At 43.7% G+C, this 11,332-nt stretch overlaps 1 protein-coding gene across 1 annotated transcript; it reads right to left on the bottom strand.

Moving 5' to 3' along the window:
• Positions 1 to 269: 269 nt before the first annotated feature.
• LOC306914748 (kelch-like protein 24) lies at positions 270 to 11,128 on the bottom strand. The gene is made up of 13 exons (XM_079491934.1): positions 10,960 to 11,128; positions 8,716 to 8,798; positions 8,403 to 8,597; positions 8,101 to 8,235; positions 7,796 to 7,987; positions 7,375 to 7,518; positions 7,091 to 7,253; positions 6,200 to 6,337; positions 3,378 to 3,509; positions 1,836 to 2,024; positions 1,495 to 1,626; positions 1,117 to 1,288; positions 270 to 1,032 (listed from the first exon to the last, which is right to left on the bottom strand). The coding sequence occupies exons 2-13, from the start codon at positions 8,794 to 8,796 to the stop codon at positions 894 to 896; spliced, it is 1,812 nt and encodes a 603-aa protein (XP_079348060.1). The 5' UTR covers positions 8,797 to 8,798; positions 10,960 to 11,128; the 3' UTR covers positions 270 to 893.
• Between the last annotated feature and the right edge of the window lie 204 nt (positions 11,129 to 11,332).

Raw genomic sequence — 11,332 nt, 5'->3', positions numbered from 1 at the left:
TTCATCTGAGCAGAGCTTCTGAAGTCACCTCAACTCACACCACCATCACAACACAGTGAGCTGGTCTGAGCAGAGCTTCTGAAGTCAACTCAACTCACACCACCATCACAACACAGTGAGCTGGTCTGAGCAGAGCTTCTGAAGTCAACTCAACTCACATTACCATCACAACACAGTGAGCTGGTCTGAGCAGAGCTTCTGAAGTCACCTCAACTCACACCACCATCACAACACAGTGAGCTGGTCTGAGCAGAGCTTCTGAAGTCACCTCAAATCACACCACCATCACAACACAGTGAGCTGGTCTGAGCAGAGCTTCTGAAGTCACCTCAAATCACACCACCATCACAACACAGTGAGCTGGTCTGAGCAGAGCTTCTGAAGTCACACCACCATCACAACACAGTGAGCTGGTCTGAGCAGAGCTTCTGAAGTCACACCACCATCACAACACAGTGAGTCTCTTCTTCTCTGTGAGGTCCCAGCAGGAAGTCTTCTTGATCATTGTTTACATTATATCAATCTAATCTAATCATATTATATACACATCTCTATTCTGTCACATTTAGGATCTTAACGCTTCTGGTTTGTTAACGATTCCCTCTTAACGGTCAGATTCCTTAACGGTTCCCCTTTGATGAATCCTATATTTATCAAACATTTTAATGAATGCCAAAATTATACAGATTTGTTTAAACACAATGTCTGTAACTCAGAGTTATGTCAAAAAAGTTTGAGAACCACTGCTATTGTACTTGTCTAGCAGACATGAAGTCCACATACCAGCTCTGACAGTGTGGCAAACTGGTTCCAAGTGTGATGGAACCGATTCCAGCTCCTCAATGCTGGTTCCGGTTCCAGACCCCGACCCTAGTCACCAGCAGAATCATCTTCTATGGAATCATGGGTTGACCGTGATCCCTCCTCAGCTTGAGAGACACACATTCGAGCTTGAAGCTAGCATTAGCAATCTCTCCCACATTTGTCCATGTGTCCGTCTCTTCACAGTAGCACTCGATGTTGTAGATAAAACTACAAAAAGAGACACAAACAAACAGCCATGAGAGAAATGTCTGGTGTGGACAAGAAGACATTCAAGGAGCAACAGTGTCATACTTATGATCAGAGTCTCGCTCTCCTAGAACGTAGACCTTTCCATCCACCACAACCATGTGAGCCGTCGGCCAGCCGCGTTCCATTTGCATGGAGGCACACATGGTCCACTGGTTGGTCTGGGGGTTGAAGCACTCCATCGTATTTTCAATTGAATTATTATTACTACAACCACCTATAGACAACCAAGAATGAACAGGGTTAGTGTGTTTTATTATGTGCCCAAATTATAATGAAGTTTAAACTATAATGAAGTTGAAGTGAGTCTATTATGGAACTAAGATCAGTGGTGGAATGTAACTGAATACTTTGACTGTACTTTTAATTTACTTGAATGTTTCCTTTTTCCTGTCTTTTAAGTAGAGGTATGATAGATCATACCTGTAACGTAGATCTTTCCATTCAGAACACAAGCAGCTGGTTGTTCCTGTCGTGAAATCTGCAAAGGAGCGAGTTGTGTCCACACAGATGTTTTAGGGTTGTACTTGGCCACCTGGCCACCTGTCTTGCCACCTAGAGTCCAGGAGGACACAAACATCAAAACATTATTCACTGTCAACAGGAGAAGCATGGATACATAATAACAAAGGATTTGTACATTTTCAGTGAACCATTATGCTTGACATACACCAATCTGGGAACATGAAAAACACAATCTCATGACACCCCAACTGCACAACACCTACAGGCTGAACCTGCAGGTCCATAAATCTGTTCCATACCAATACAATAGAGATGTCCATCCAGAGCGACCACGTTACGGGCGTCATAATTGTAATGCTCTGCCACACCGACAGACTCCATGAGCCTCCAGGAGTATGTGTGCGGGTGGTATTTTTCCATTGAGTCTTCACTCTTCTCACTCCCCCAGCCCCCGACTGCAAACACACATCCATCCAGCATCACCAGGCCTGTGAACATGTGGGGTTGAACAGGGAAAACATAAACTGATGACCTTGGGCTTGATCCTTAGCCGTTCTTCCGAAACAAAGACAGGGCAAATGTGATTAATGTGAAGAAAAAAATAATAATAATCATAAATAAAAGCATAAATGTGATGTTAATAATTTGGCATTCTCATACACGCATATACATTCATGTTTGAAGAGCTAAATCCACCCTGCCTCCAATATTTCTCATTCTTAATCTGTGTGATGTCAGGAATAGTAGTATTAACTCACTGCTGCTTGACCACACCACTGCACTAATACAGGAACACTTACATCAATATACATCATATTTATTAACAATATTCCACATTTATTGCGACCATAGGTTGCATTGCATTTACTATGAACACCTGCATCTCCCATTACTCACCCTCCATATATGGTCACGCCTCGTGACATCACGTCTCATGACACGTCACTATTTCTATGAGATTGAGACAAGTCGTGCGTGCCTTCTTTGCGAAACGTTCATGACACGTCACGCCACCATATATGGCTATCTCCATATATGGAGATCACGACACTGACCTCATCTAACCCTGGATAACCGTACATGGAGAAGACTGGACCATCACATAGATCTGCATATATGGAGCCGGCCAGCAACTCTACATCTGACCTCAAACCTCAAACCCTTAGATCTCCATATAAGGAGCTGACCTGTAGCTGACATAGCATATGTTGAGCCTTCCCCACCCGTCCTTCCTGTTCTGATATTCCATGTTGATCTGACCTCATCAAACCCTGTACACTCAAGACACACTCCATATATGGCCAGTACAGAATTCATTCCATATGTTGATCTGACCTCATCAAACCCTATACACTCAAGACACGCTCCATATATGGCCAGTACATAATTCATTCCATATGTTGATCTGACCTCATCAAACCCTGTACACTCAAGACACGCTCCATATATGGCCAGTACAGAATTCATTCCATATGTTGATCTGACCTCATCAAACCCTGTACACTCAAGACACGCTCCATATATGGCCAGTACAGAATTCATTCCATATGTTGATCTGACCCCACCATGCCAAAGCGCCAGCGCTCACCCAGCAGTCTGCCGTCACCGAGGGCTTCTCGCCCCTCAGGGCATCTTACTGGTAGGTCAATATTACAGTCAGTACAGGATGTACAATTATCAACTGGATCCACTTGTGATGTCATTATTCTGCAGTTGGAACTCATACATGTTGCTACCTGTACAGGTGCCTCTGCTAGTTTAATGAATTTCCATATTTCCAAATTCTGATATTGTCTAGGATTATTTATCAAATTACATAAACTATATGTTGCCAATCTTACTGAAACATGAGCGTGGCTCATTCATGGGAGCCATCCTCAGCCATGAGTTATGGAGAACATCATAGCGCCACATCCCTCTGCTCCTGAGATCATCATCATCATTATAACCTCCGGCCAAATACAGACTGGAACCTACAGTGGAGAAAGAGCAAAATTAAAACAAGTTATACCTTGAATGCTTCTAGACCCTGTAGCACTTTGAGATTCACAAGAATGTAAAGTGTGTTCTCAGATTGACCAAAAGGCTACTGCGAACAAAGCGAACGGCCGCCTGGTATCTTCGCCCTGGCTGGAAAAATCGAACTGGAGCAACGTTCATCTTCCGGGACTCAGCAACTTTGCAAAGATATAGGAACTAATTTAGCTGCTCATACATGACATAGTAGCAGGAATTATGTAAAATAATATTGAACTGAGCGTCTTGTGTGAACGAGCGGGTCCATTTGGTTACACTGTCAACGTTAAATGACAGTGTCTACAGCCAATCGGTTCGCAATGCGAGTGGAGGGACTTTGTTTTATCAACGCTGACCTGCGTGATTAAAGTAAAGCGTTGAAGCGACTGGAAACAAATATATATCTTCAGGCTTGAACGCACCTTCAGATTCGACGTGCAAGGCTGATACACTTCCCAAATCTTGAGAAGATCACAAAACCTCAGACATTCCCAACAATTCTGTGCCCAATTGAACAAACTGACATCAGAATTTCACCATAGATTTGAGGCACAAGGCATGAGTCAAGTAGCTGCTTTTGTATCAAACCCTTTCCTCAGAACTGACATTAAACAGCAGTCCATTAAAATGCAGGATGTGTTTGCATTAACTACAGGTGTTGAAATGAAGATTTTTGAACAAGTAAACTGACTATCAACTGGAGGGCAGAGCTAGAGACCCGGCATTATGGCTTAAAACGAGATGAAATAGGCATGATCGGCACGTAATAAATCATAAATCCAGACTCCCGCTAATGGAAACCGTGATCGAATCGCTAGCAGGCCTCGTTGGGCCTCTGCAGATCCCCAGTCTAGGCAATATCCCCCTTCGAACAAAAACAAAAAGTGCCCCATCTGCGCTCATGTTACAGATTCACTTGACACTGGCTACCTTACCTAAAGCTCGACCGCCCGGAGTTAAGCTGAATGCCTATTTAGAACTTGTATGATTGGCAATTAATAACTATCAATCACATTTCAAAAGGCTTGCAGTCAAATAATATGCATTATTACAAGGTGACCATGAGATGATTGTATATCACCATATCTGTGCAGATACGGGGCGACTGTGGCTCAGGAGGTAGAGCAGGTCGTCCAATGATCCATGGGTCGGCGGTTCGAATCCCGGCTCCTCCTGTCTACATGTCGAAGTGTCCTTGGGCAAGACACTGAACCCCAAATTGCTCCCGATGTGCTGGTTGGCACCTTGCATGACTTCCGCCGCCATCGGTGTATGAATGTGTGTGTGAATGGGTGAATGTAATGCACAACCTATGTAAAGCGCCTTGGATAAAGGCGCTATATAAATGCACCATTTACCATTTACCAGATATATGGCCATGTATGCATTTGAACAGAATATCTGTATGTGAATATTCATCAAACTGAGAAACTAAATATTGTGCATTGAACAGAAGGCAACTGTAAAAGCAATTTATGTCATGCCCTTTGCATTGTTTCATAAAAAAAGATGTCCAGGTGTCTCTTCCTGGTTTTTAGCAAGGAAGCTTTGAGAAGGAAGAGATGTGGTCACGTGACTGGGCTGCGCCATGACACTTTCATGGACGCTTTCATGGGAGCCAAACTACCCGGAAGTTCGGCAGAATGCACTGGAGTCAATGAGAGCTCAGTGACCAGCTCATGAACAAACATTATTTATGAATGACTGAGACCTTTTGTAAAGTAATCACTTCTGGAAAATAACAGAAGACATGTAACACATTATTGTCTGCTGTGTTGCTTTTCGATGTGTACACTGTGTAATTTTTATAGAGGTATGGTATCTAAAGAGCACAAAGTACCTTTCTGAACGTACCAAGTATCGCGATACTTCCCACCGTTTCCTGTCTGTCAGCCAAATCTCGTGATACTTCGGAGCCAGAAACGATAGGCCTACCTGCTGCTGTTTAGATCATCAGATAAAATTATATACTGTGCACTCTGTGCACATCGAAAAGTAAGTGATTAGAAAAAAACCTGTGATGTCTGTTATTTTCCAGAAGTGATTACTTTACAAAAGTGTCATGGCGCAGCCCAGTCACGTGACCACTTCTCTTCCTTCTCAAAGCTTCCTTGGTGTTTACACAGCTGGTGGATGAATATGAAACTCCACCCACGCGGCAACTTGCAGCGTCGGCAAAGAGTTTCCGGTTTTCTGGACGACGCTGCAAGTTGCCGCGTGGGTGGAGCTTAATTTCCATCCACCAGGCACCAGCTGTCTAAAAACCCGGAAGAGACACCTGCCGTCCGTGGCTTTTGGCATCTTGGTGACTCGACTGTCTGGAAGCACCCCAAGACAGCCCTTCCCCTATCCACAAGGAGCAGTGCACCAAAGCATTATGGGAATTGTAGTCCTTTCAATATATAGGCATTATTATTATATAACTATCAGTGTTTATACTTATTTAAACTACTAGTCTGAGCTTGTCTGTAGTCATTGAGCTTGTCTGTAATTCCAATTGTGTCGTTTTATTATTATTATTTTTACTTTTTATTCGTTTTGTTTAACACATTTTTGTGGTATAATAAAATGTGCCCTTGGGCTTGAAAAGGTAGGTTACCACTGCATTACAGGTCCTAAATTGATTGACTGTGATGGTAATCCTCACCTGATGAACACACAGCATAAGAGTTCATTTGACAGGGCAGTCGTCCAAGAGTCTTCCGCTGATTGGTCAGTGGATCGAAGCTCTCAACTTTGTCCTCAAAGCCCTTGTAGGTTTTAGTCTCTCCCAGCATCACAATCACTTCAACAAGCAGAGGAGAAGGAGCAGGTAAGACAGAGTAGATTTAAGAATGAAGGAGAAACCAAATGTATTTGGTTGAGCTTTCAGTGTGGCAGCCCCAACTCTCTGGAACTCTCTCCCCATGGAGAGTAGAACCTTCTGGGATAGAGGCTGCAGTGTGGCAGCCACAACCCTCTGGAACTCTCTCCCCATGGAGAGTAGAACCTTCTGGGATAGAGACTGCAGTGTGGCAGCCCCAACCCTCTGGAACTCTCTCCCCATGGAGAGTAGAACCTTCTGGGATAGAGGCTGCAGTGTGGCAGCCCCAACCCTCTGGAACTCTCTCCCCATGGAGAGTAGAACCTTCTGGGATAGAGGCTGCAGTGTGGCAGCCCCAACCCTCTGGAACTCTCTCCCCATGGAGAGTAGAACCTTCTGGGATAGAGACTGCAGTGTGGTAGCCCCAACCCTCTGGAACTCTCTCCCCATGGAGTGTAGAACCTTCTGGGATAGAGGCTGCAGTGTGGCAGCCCCAACCCTCTGGAACTCTCTCCCCAGAGAGGCAACAAAACAAATGTCACTGAATGAATCCAGGAGACAATTGGTGTGTATTTTGAAATGTATAAAAGCGCAAGAATCTAAATGGCAAAAAATAATGGAATCATGATGTAATAACCATTATGAAGCCTGAATAGAAAACCAGTCATATATTTTATTGGCAAATAAAAGGTGCATCATCAGGTGCAACATGCATGCATGTGTTCAGCAGGGTACCTGTGGTCCTGCGTGGGCGTGCTGTGTTAGAGTATGGCTGCTCCCCCTTGGCTTCAGAGATGAACCTCTGACAGCCCTGCTGTTCTTTCACCACATCCAGACTCTCAACCACAGTGTGGCGGTAGGAGGGACTGATGAGAGGCAGACGGATGTGCTCCAACACCTTAAAGAACACACAGAACACCAAGTATTAGTACTAGTCCAACTGGATATTGGGTGATCAACATGACATTGATAGAGACCTCCGATTGTCTTACAAGGTGAGAGAATAAGAAATGACTGACCTGTCCAAAGCTCTGCTTGCGGGTAGGACTCTTGTCTAACCACAGCATGGCAGCCTCAAACACCATGTCCTCCTCTGGAACATTCAGATGGTCACTGGAGAGAACCTCTGTCAGCCTTTCCACAGAGAGAGAGAGAAACTCCTCCTATTGGTAGAAAAATAAAAAAAAGATTATCTGACAGTTGAAGACACTGTTCCCATACTTCACACTGAAATCACCTTTTCTCGACTCAAGTGTTCACTGATGATTTGTTTAGTGAAATGCTCATGACTGTAGCTTATTAATATGCGTATATCTAATCACGGTGACTGATTGCATGTTTCTACCCAGGTGGTCTGGGTCAGTTGTGATGGTGGGAAGTTGAGTAATGGTAATAAAACAAACAAACACTGTGGTAAATGTATGGTCCTCAACCACTGACCTTCTGGAATATGACACTGAAGTGTTCCAGAATGTGATCCAAGCTGTATTCCTTTAACATTTCACAGGAGTGGTCGTCGGCACTGCAGTAAAACTCCACACAGTTGGTGCTGTCCAAGTGACGCTTCATGTATTCACAGCAGGCCTCTCGAACAGACGTGACTTCCAGCAGGTCTGATGCCGCTAGCAGAGCCTAGAACAAATTAACAAATTAACTACATGGGGCACCGATGTTACAGTATGTAGGACAACATTAGAGACAATTCAAAGGAGCTTTGAATGAGGTTCATGGTGTTAATACATTACCTGCACATTATCAGTAGAGATGGAGACCTTAGACGTGTAGGCGTAGTTCACCAGCAAACCAATCATCTGAGGTTCCACTCCACTGATGGTCACTCTGTCCTGTGTGGACTCCCTCATACCAGATGTAAACATGGCCTGTGCACGTCGGAAAGATGAATGGTTGGCTTGGAGTGTCCATAGTTTACATTGTTGACTGATTAATTAATTTTGTGTAGAATGATACATTGATTCATGTAAAAGCCAAGGCAGACTTGAAATGTCATTGCCTGAACATCAGCAGGTCAATAGACGTGTGTATTTACCTCAAAGTAAGGGCTGAAGGAGGCCAGTACATGACGATGACAGGGGACCTCCTGTCCCTCACAGCACAGAATCACATCACACAAGACACTGTTGAGACGCAGCCTGTTGAGACCCTCTAACAGCTTGTTGGGATGGTGGGGGTCCACAAACACCTCAGCATCCAGGGAGGATGGAGGTACACTGGTGCCGTCCTCCTGAAGTGCAACGACAACAACAACATACAGAGGGACATTCATAATCAGACAAATAAACTACCGATATCTGTGAGTCATGTTGCTGATCTGGTAATGATGCTTGAAAACGGTCACTCACATGGTCAGTGTCCAGTCTCATCCTCTTGGCAGCCTGTGGTGATTCTCTCTGGCTGGCAGCATCCAGGATGTTGTCAGCCATGGCTGAGGTGAGTTGAGGTGGAGAGAGAACACACAACATTACTGTTACATGTGCTTACACCAACCCCCAGAGTGTCTGGGAAACGTTGAAGCTGCCTAACCCTACTGGCCAAAGCTGAAACTGCAAGTGGGCGCTTTTGCTCACGCATGTTGATGCCTTGCATGGTTTCCGCCGCCATCGGTGTATGAATGTGTGTGTGAATGGGTGAATGTAATGCACATTCTATCTATGTAAAGCGCCTTGGATAAAGGAGCTATATAAATGCACCATTTATTTGGATCCCCAGTAGCTGCCACCAAAGTAGCAGCCTCTCTGTGGGGTCCACAACAAACATAGTCTGGCACCTTAACACCTCTTTTTTCCTCACTGTCCGGGGTGGGGGGTGGTGGGGGGTGGACCGCGTTGCCTGTCCTGCTGTACACATGCAGATCAGGCATTGAAATGCTAATCTGGGTGCTTGTTTTCACCTGCCAGGTAGGTAAGGGTATGCATGCATACAGTACTGTACTCTGCTTAGACTACTTTTGTTCACAATGAAACCACCACCAGTAAGAACACCCTGGCTGGCAACAGCGATGCCAGCCTGCTGTTGAAACCTTCCGCCGTCCCAGCGACAGAACACAGAACCAGGCGGACAGGACTAGTGCAATCATGGCATTTAAACATGCTCTTCTAATATATATATATATATATATATATATATATATATATATATATATAGAGAGAGAGTTTAGTGCGGGCCCCCATGACGATTAAAAAAACATTTTGTCTCTGCACTGCATCACTATAGTACATAGCATCATTAATATCACAATGCATAGAAGAATACAGGCTATATAGGCCTACTAGGCGCAATTTGCAACACTAGATTATTTTTTATAATGTGATGAATCTAGAGTTGCAATACCCTCCATTGATCCAAATTGCATTTCCAATCTGACTGCTTGTAATAAACTACGTTAAACTCACCAACATTGAAAGCTTGAATTATCCTCTTTCAAACTGCAGATCATGTTTGGAGTTTGGAAGCACTCCTTTGTATTAACGGGTAGTGCTGGTCCCTCCTGCATTATGTGCAAATTCGAAACAGGTGGTACGCAGCAGAGTAACAGGTACGGTCGCCCCTTTTCCATCTCGCCCCACTACTCTACCTAGCTGTAAATAACAGGTACGGTCGCCCCTTTTCCAACTCGCCCCACTACTCTACCTAGCTGTAAATAACAAACATAATTCATGTTGGTGATTATATAAAAGCTATTATCATATTAATGTATCATTGTTAAGTTCACTCTGTATCCACGGGCATAATACCATGATGATGCCATTACAAAACATGGGCTACATGGAAGAAATGTTTAATAAAACGAAATTAACTGCTAGAAGGTCCTAAATTAACTTAATTAAGCAGTCATCGTCTCTGTGTCATGTTTTTCTTTCTAAATTTATATAGAGATCAACTACTATACAATCAAATAAATCTGTATACTTCCAAACTCCAACACTTCCACTCCACCAAGTGTACTGAATATGAAGTGAAATGTTTGATTGATTGAAATATTTATTAACAGTTTGCAGAATTACAGTACATTTCAAGCACAAACTCAATACAAAGACTGTTAACTGTGAGTGGACGACCCAATTAAGCATTACACGTGTTTACAAGAGGGTCCAATCTCTGTTTGTTTCTCTCTGTTTGTATGCAATCATTTCATTTACACAAGTATAGTTTAGTATACTATAAGCTACTACTACTACCCTCTTTTAATCCACCAACCTCATAGAGACAATAGTTTGTGGCAGCGGTGGCCGAACGGATAGCGGCGCGGTCTTGATACCGGAAGGTTCCTAGTTCGAATCAGCCGTCCGACACGTTACAATTACCACCGCTGAAGTGCCCTTGAACAAGGCATTGAACCACTACGATGAAATGTGTTCTATGAGCAGGGCCTGGCTGGAAACAAGTTCTTGAGCTTAGCCCAGATACCCTGGGTAAATATAGATTTCATTTCATTTAATTTCCATGTGCAAACACTTGGCAACACGCAGAAGTACACCATTCTAATATCAGCCTAAATCCAACGTCCGACTATAAACAAGCTCACGACAACACGCATGTAATGATATGATACAAACATAACGTAAACACAACTCAAATAAACAAACCTCGTTGTTCTGCCTACAAATCCAAAGTCCAACCAAGTGTTCCACAACAGACGGACAACCGCACACAAACAGCAATGGAATTAGTCCGTCAAACAATGTAAGTTTCACTTTGAGACGTTTTAAACTTTAACAATAAGATAACTTTACTCCTGCATTCCTTCTTCACAGGGACGAAGTGTTACCACTAACTGTGTCCGTCTGACAACAACAACACACTACAGAAGAACAGTTCCGGACACTAAAGTAAATACCATTACCGGATTTCTGATCCGGTCGGAGCGGAAATAACTTGACGTCATCATGCGGCTAGAACACAGTTCCCCTAAAATTCATCCAAAAGCATTTCAGTGTCATCTTAATCTACTTGAGAAGC

The sequence above is a fragment of the Electrona antarctica genome (genome assembly GCF_951216825.1).
Source record: "Electrona antarctica genome assembly, chromosome: 22".
NCBI lineage: Eukaryota > Metazoa > Chordata > Actinopteri > Myctophiformes > Myctophidae > Electrona > Electrona antarctica.
The sequence above is the reverse complement of the archived record's forward strand: the minus strand, read 5'-3'. Positions and strand labels throughout refer to the sequence as shown.

What these genes read in the sequence shown, in the direction of transcription:
- LOC306914748 (XM_079491934.1), bottom strand. Translation starts at nt 8,796, where the DNA reads ATGGCTGACAACATCCTGGATGCTGCCAGCCAGAGAGAATCACCACAG. An exon ending in TTATGCTGTGTGTTCATCAG is followed by an intron (nt 3,510 to 6,199) that starts GTGAGGATTACC and finishes TCTCCACTGTAG; the next exon opens with GTTCCAGTCTGTATTTGGCC. An exon ending in TGGACATCTCTATTGTATTG is followed by an intron (nt 1,627 to 1,835) that starts GTATGGAACAGA and finishes CCTGGACTCTAG; the next exon opens with GTGGCAAGACAGGTGGCCAG.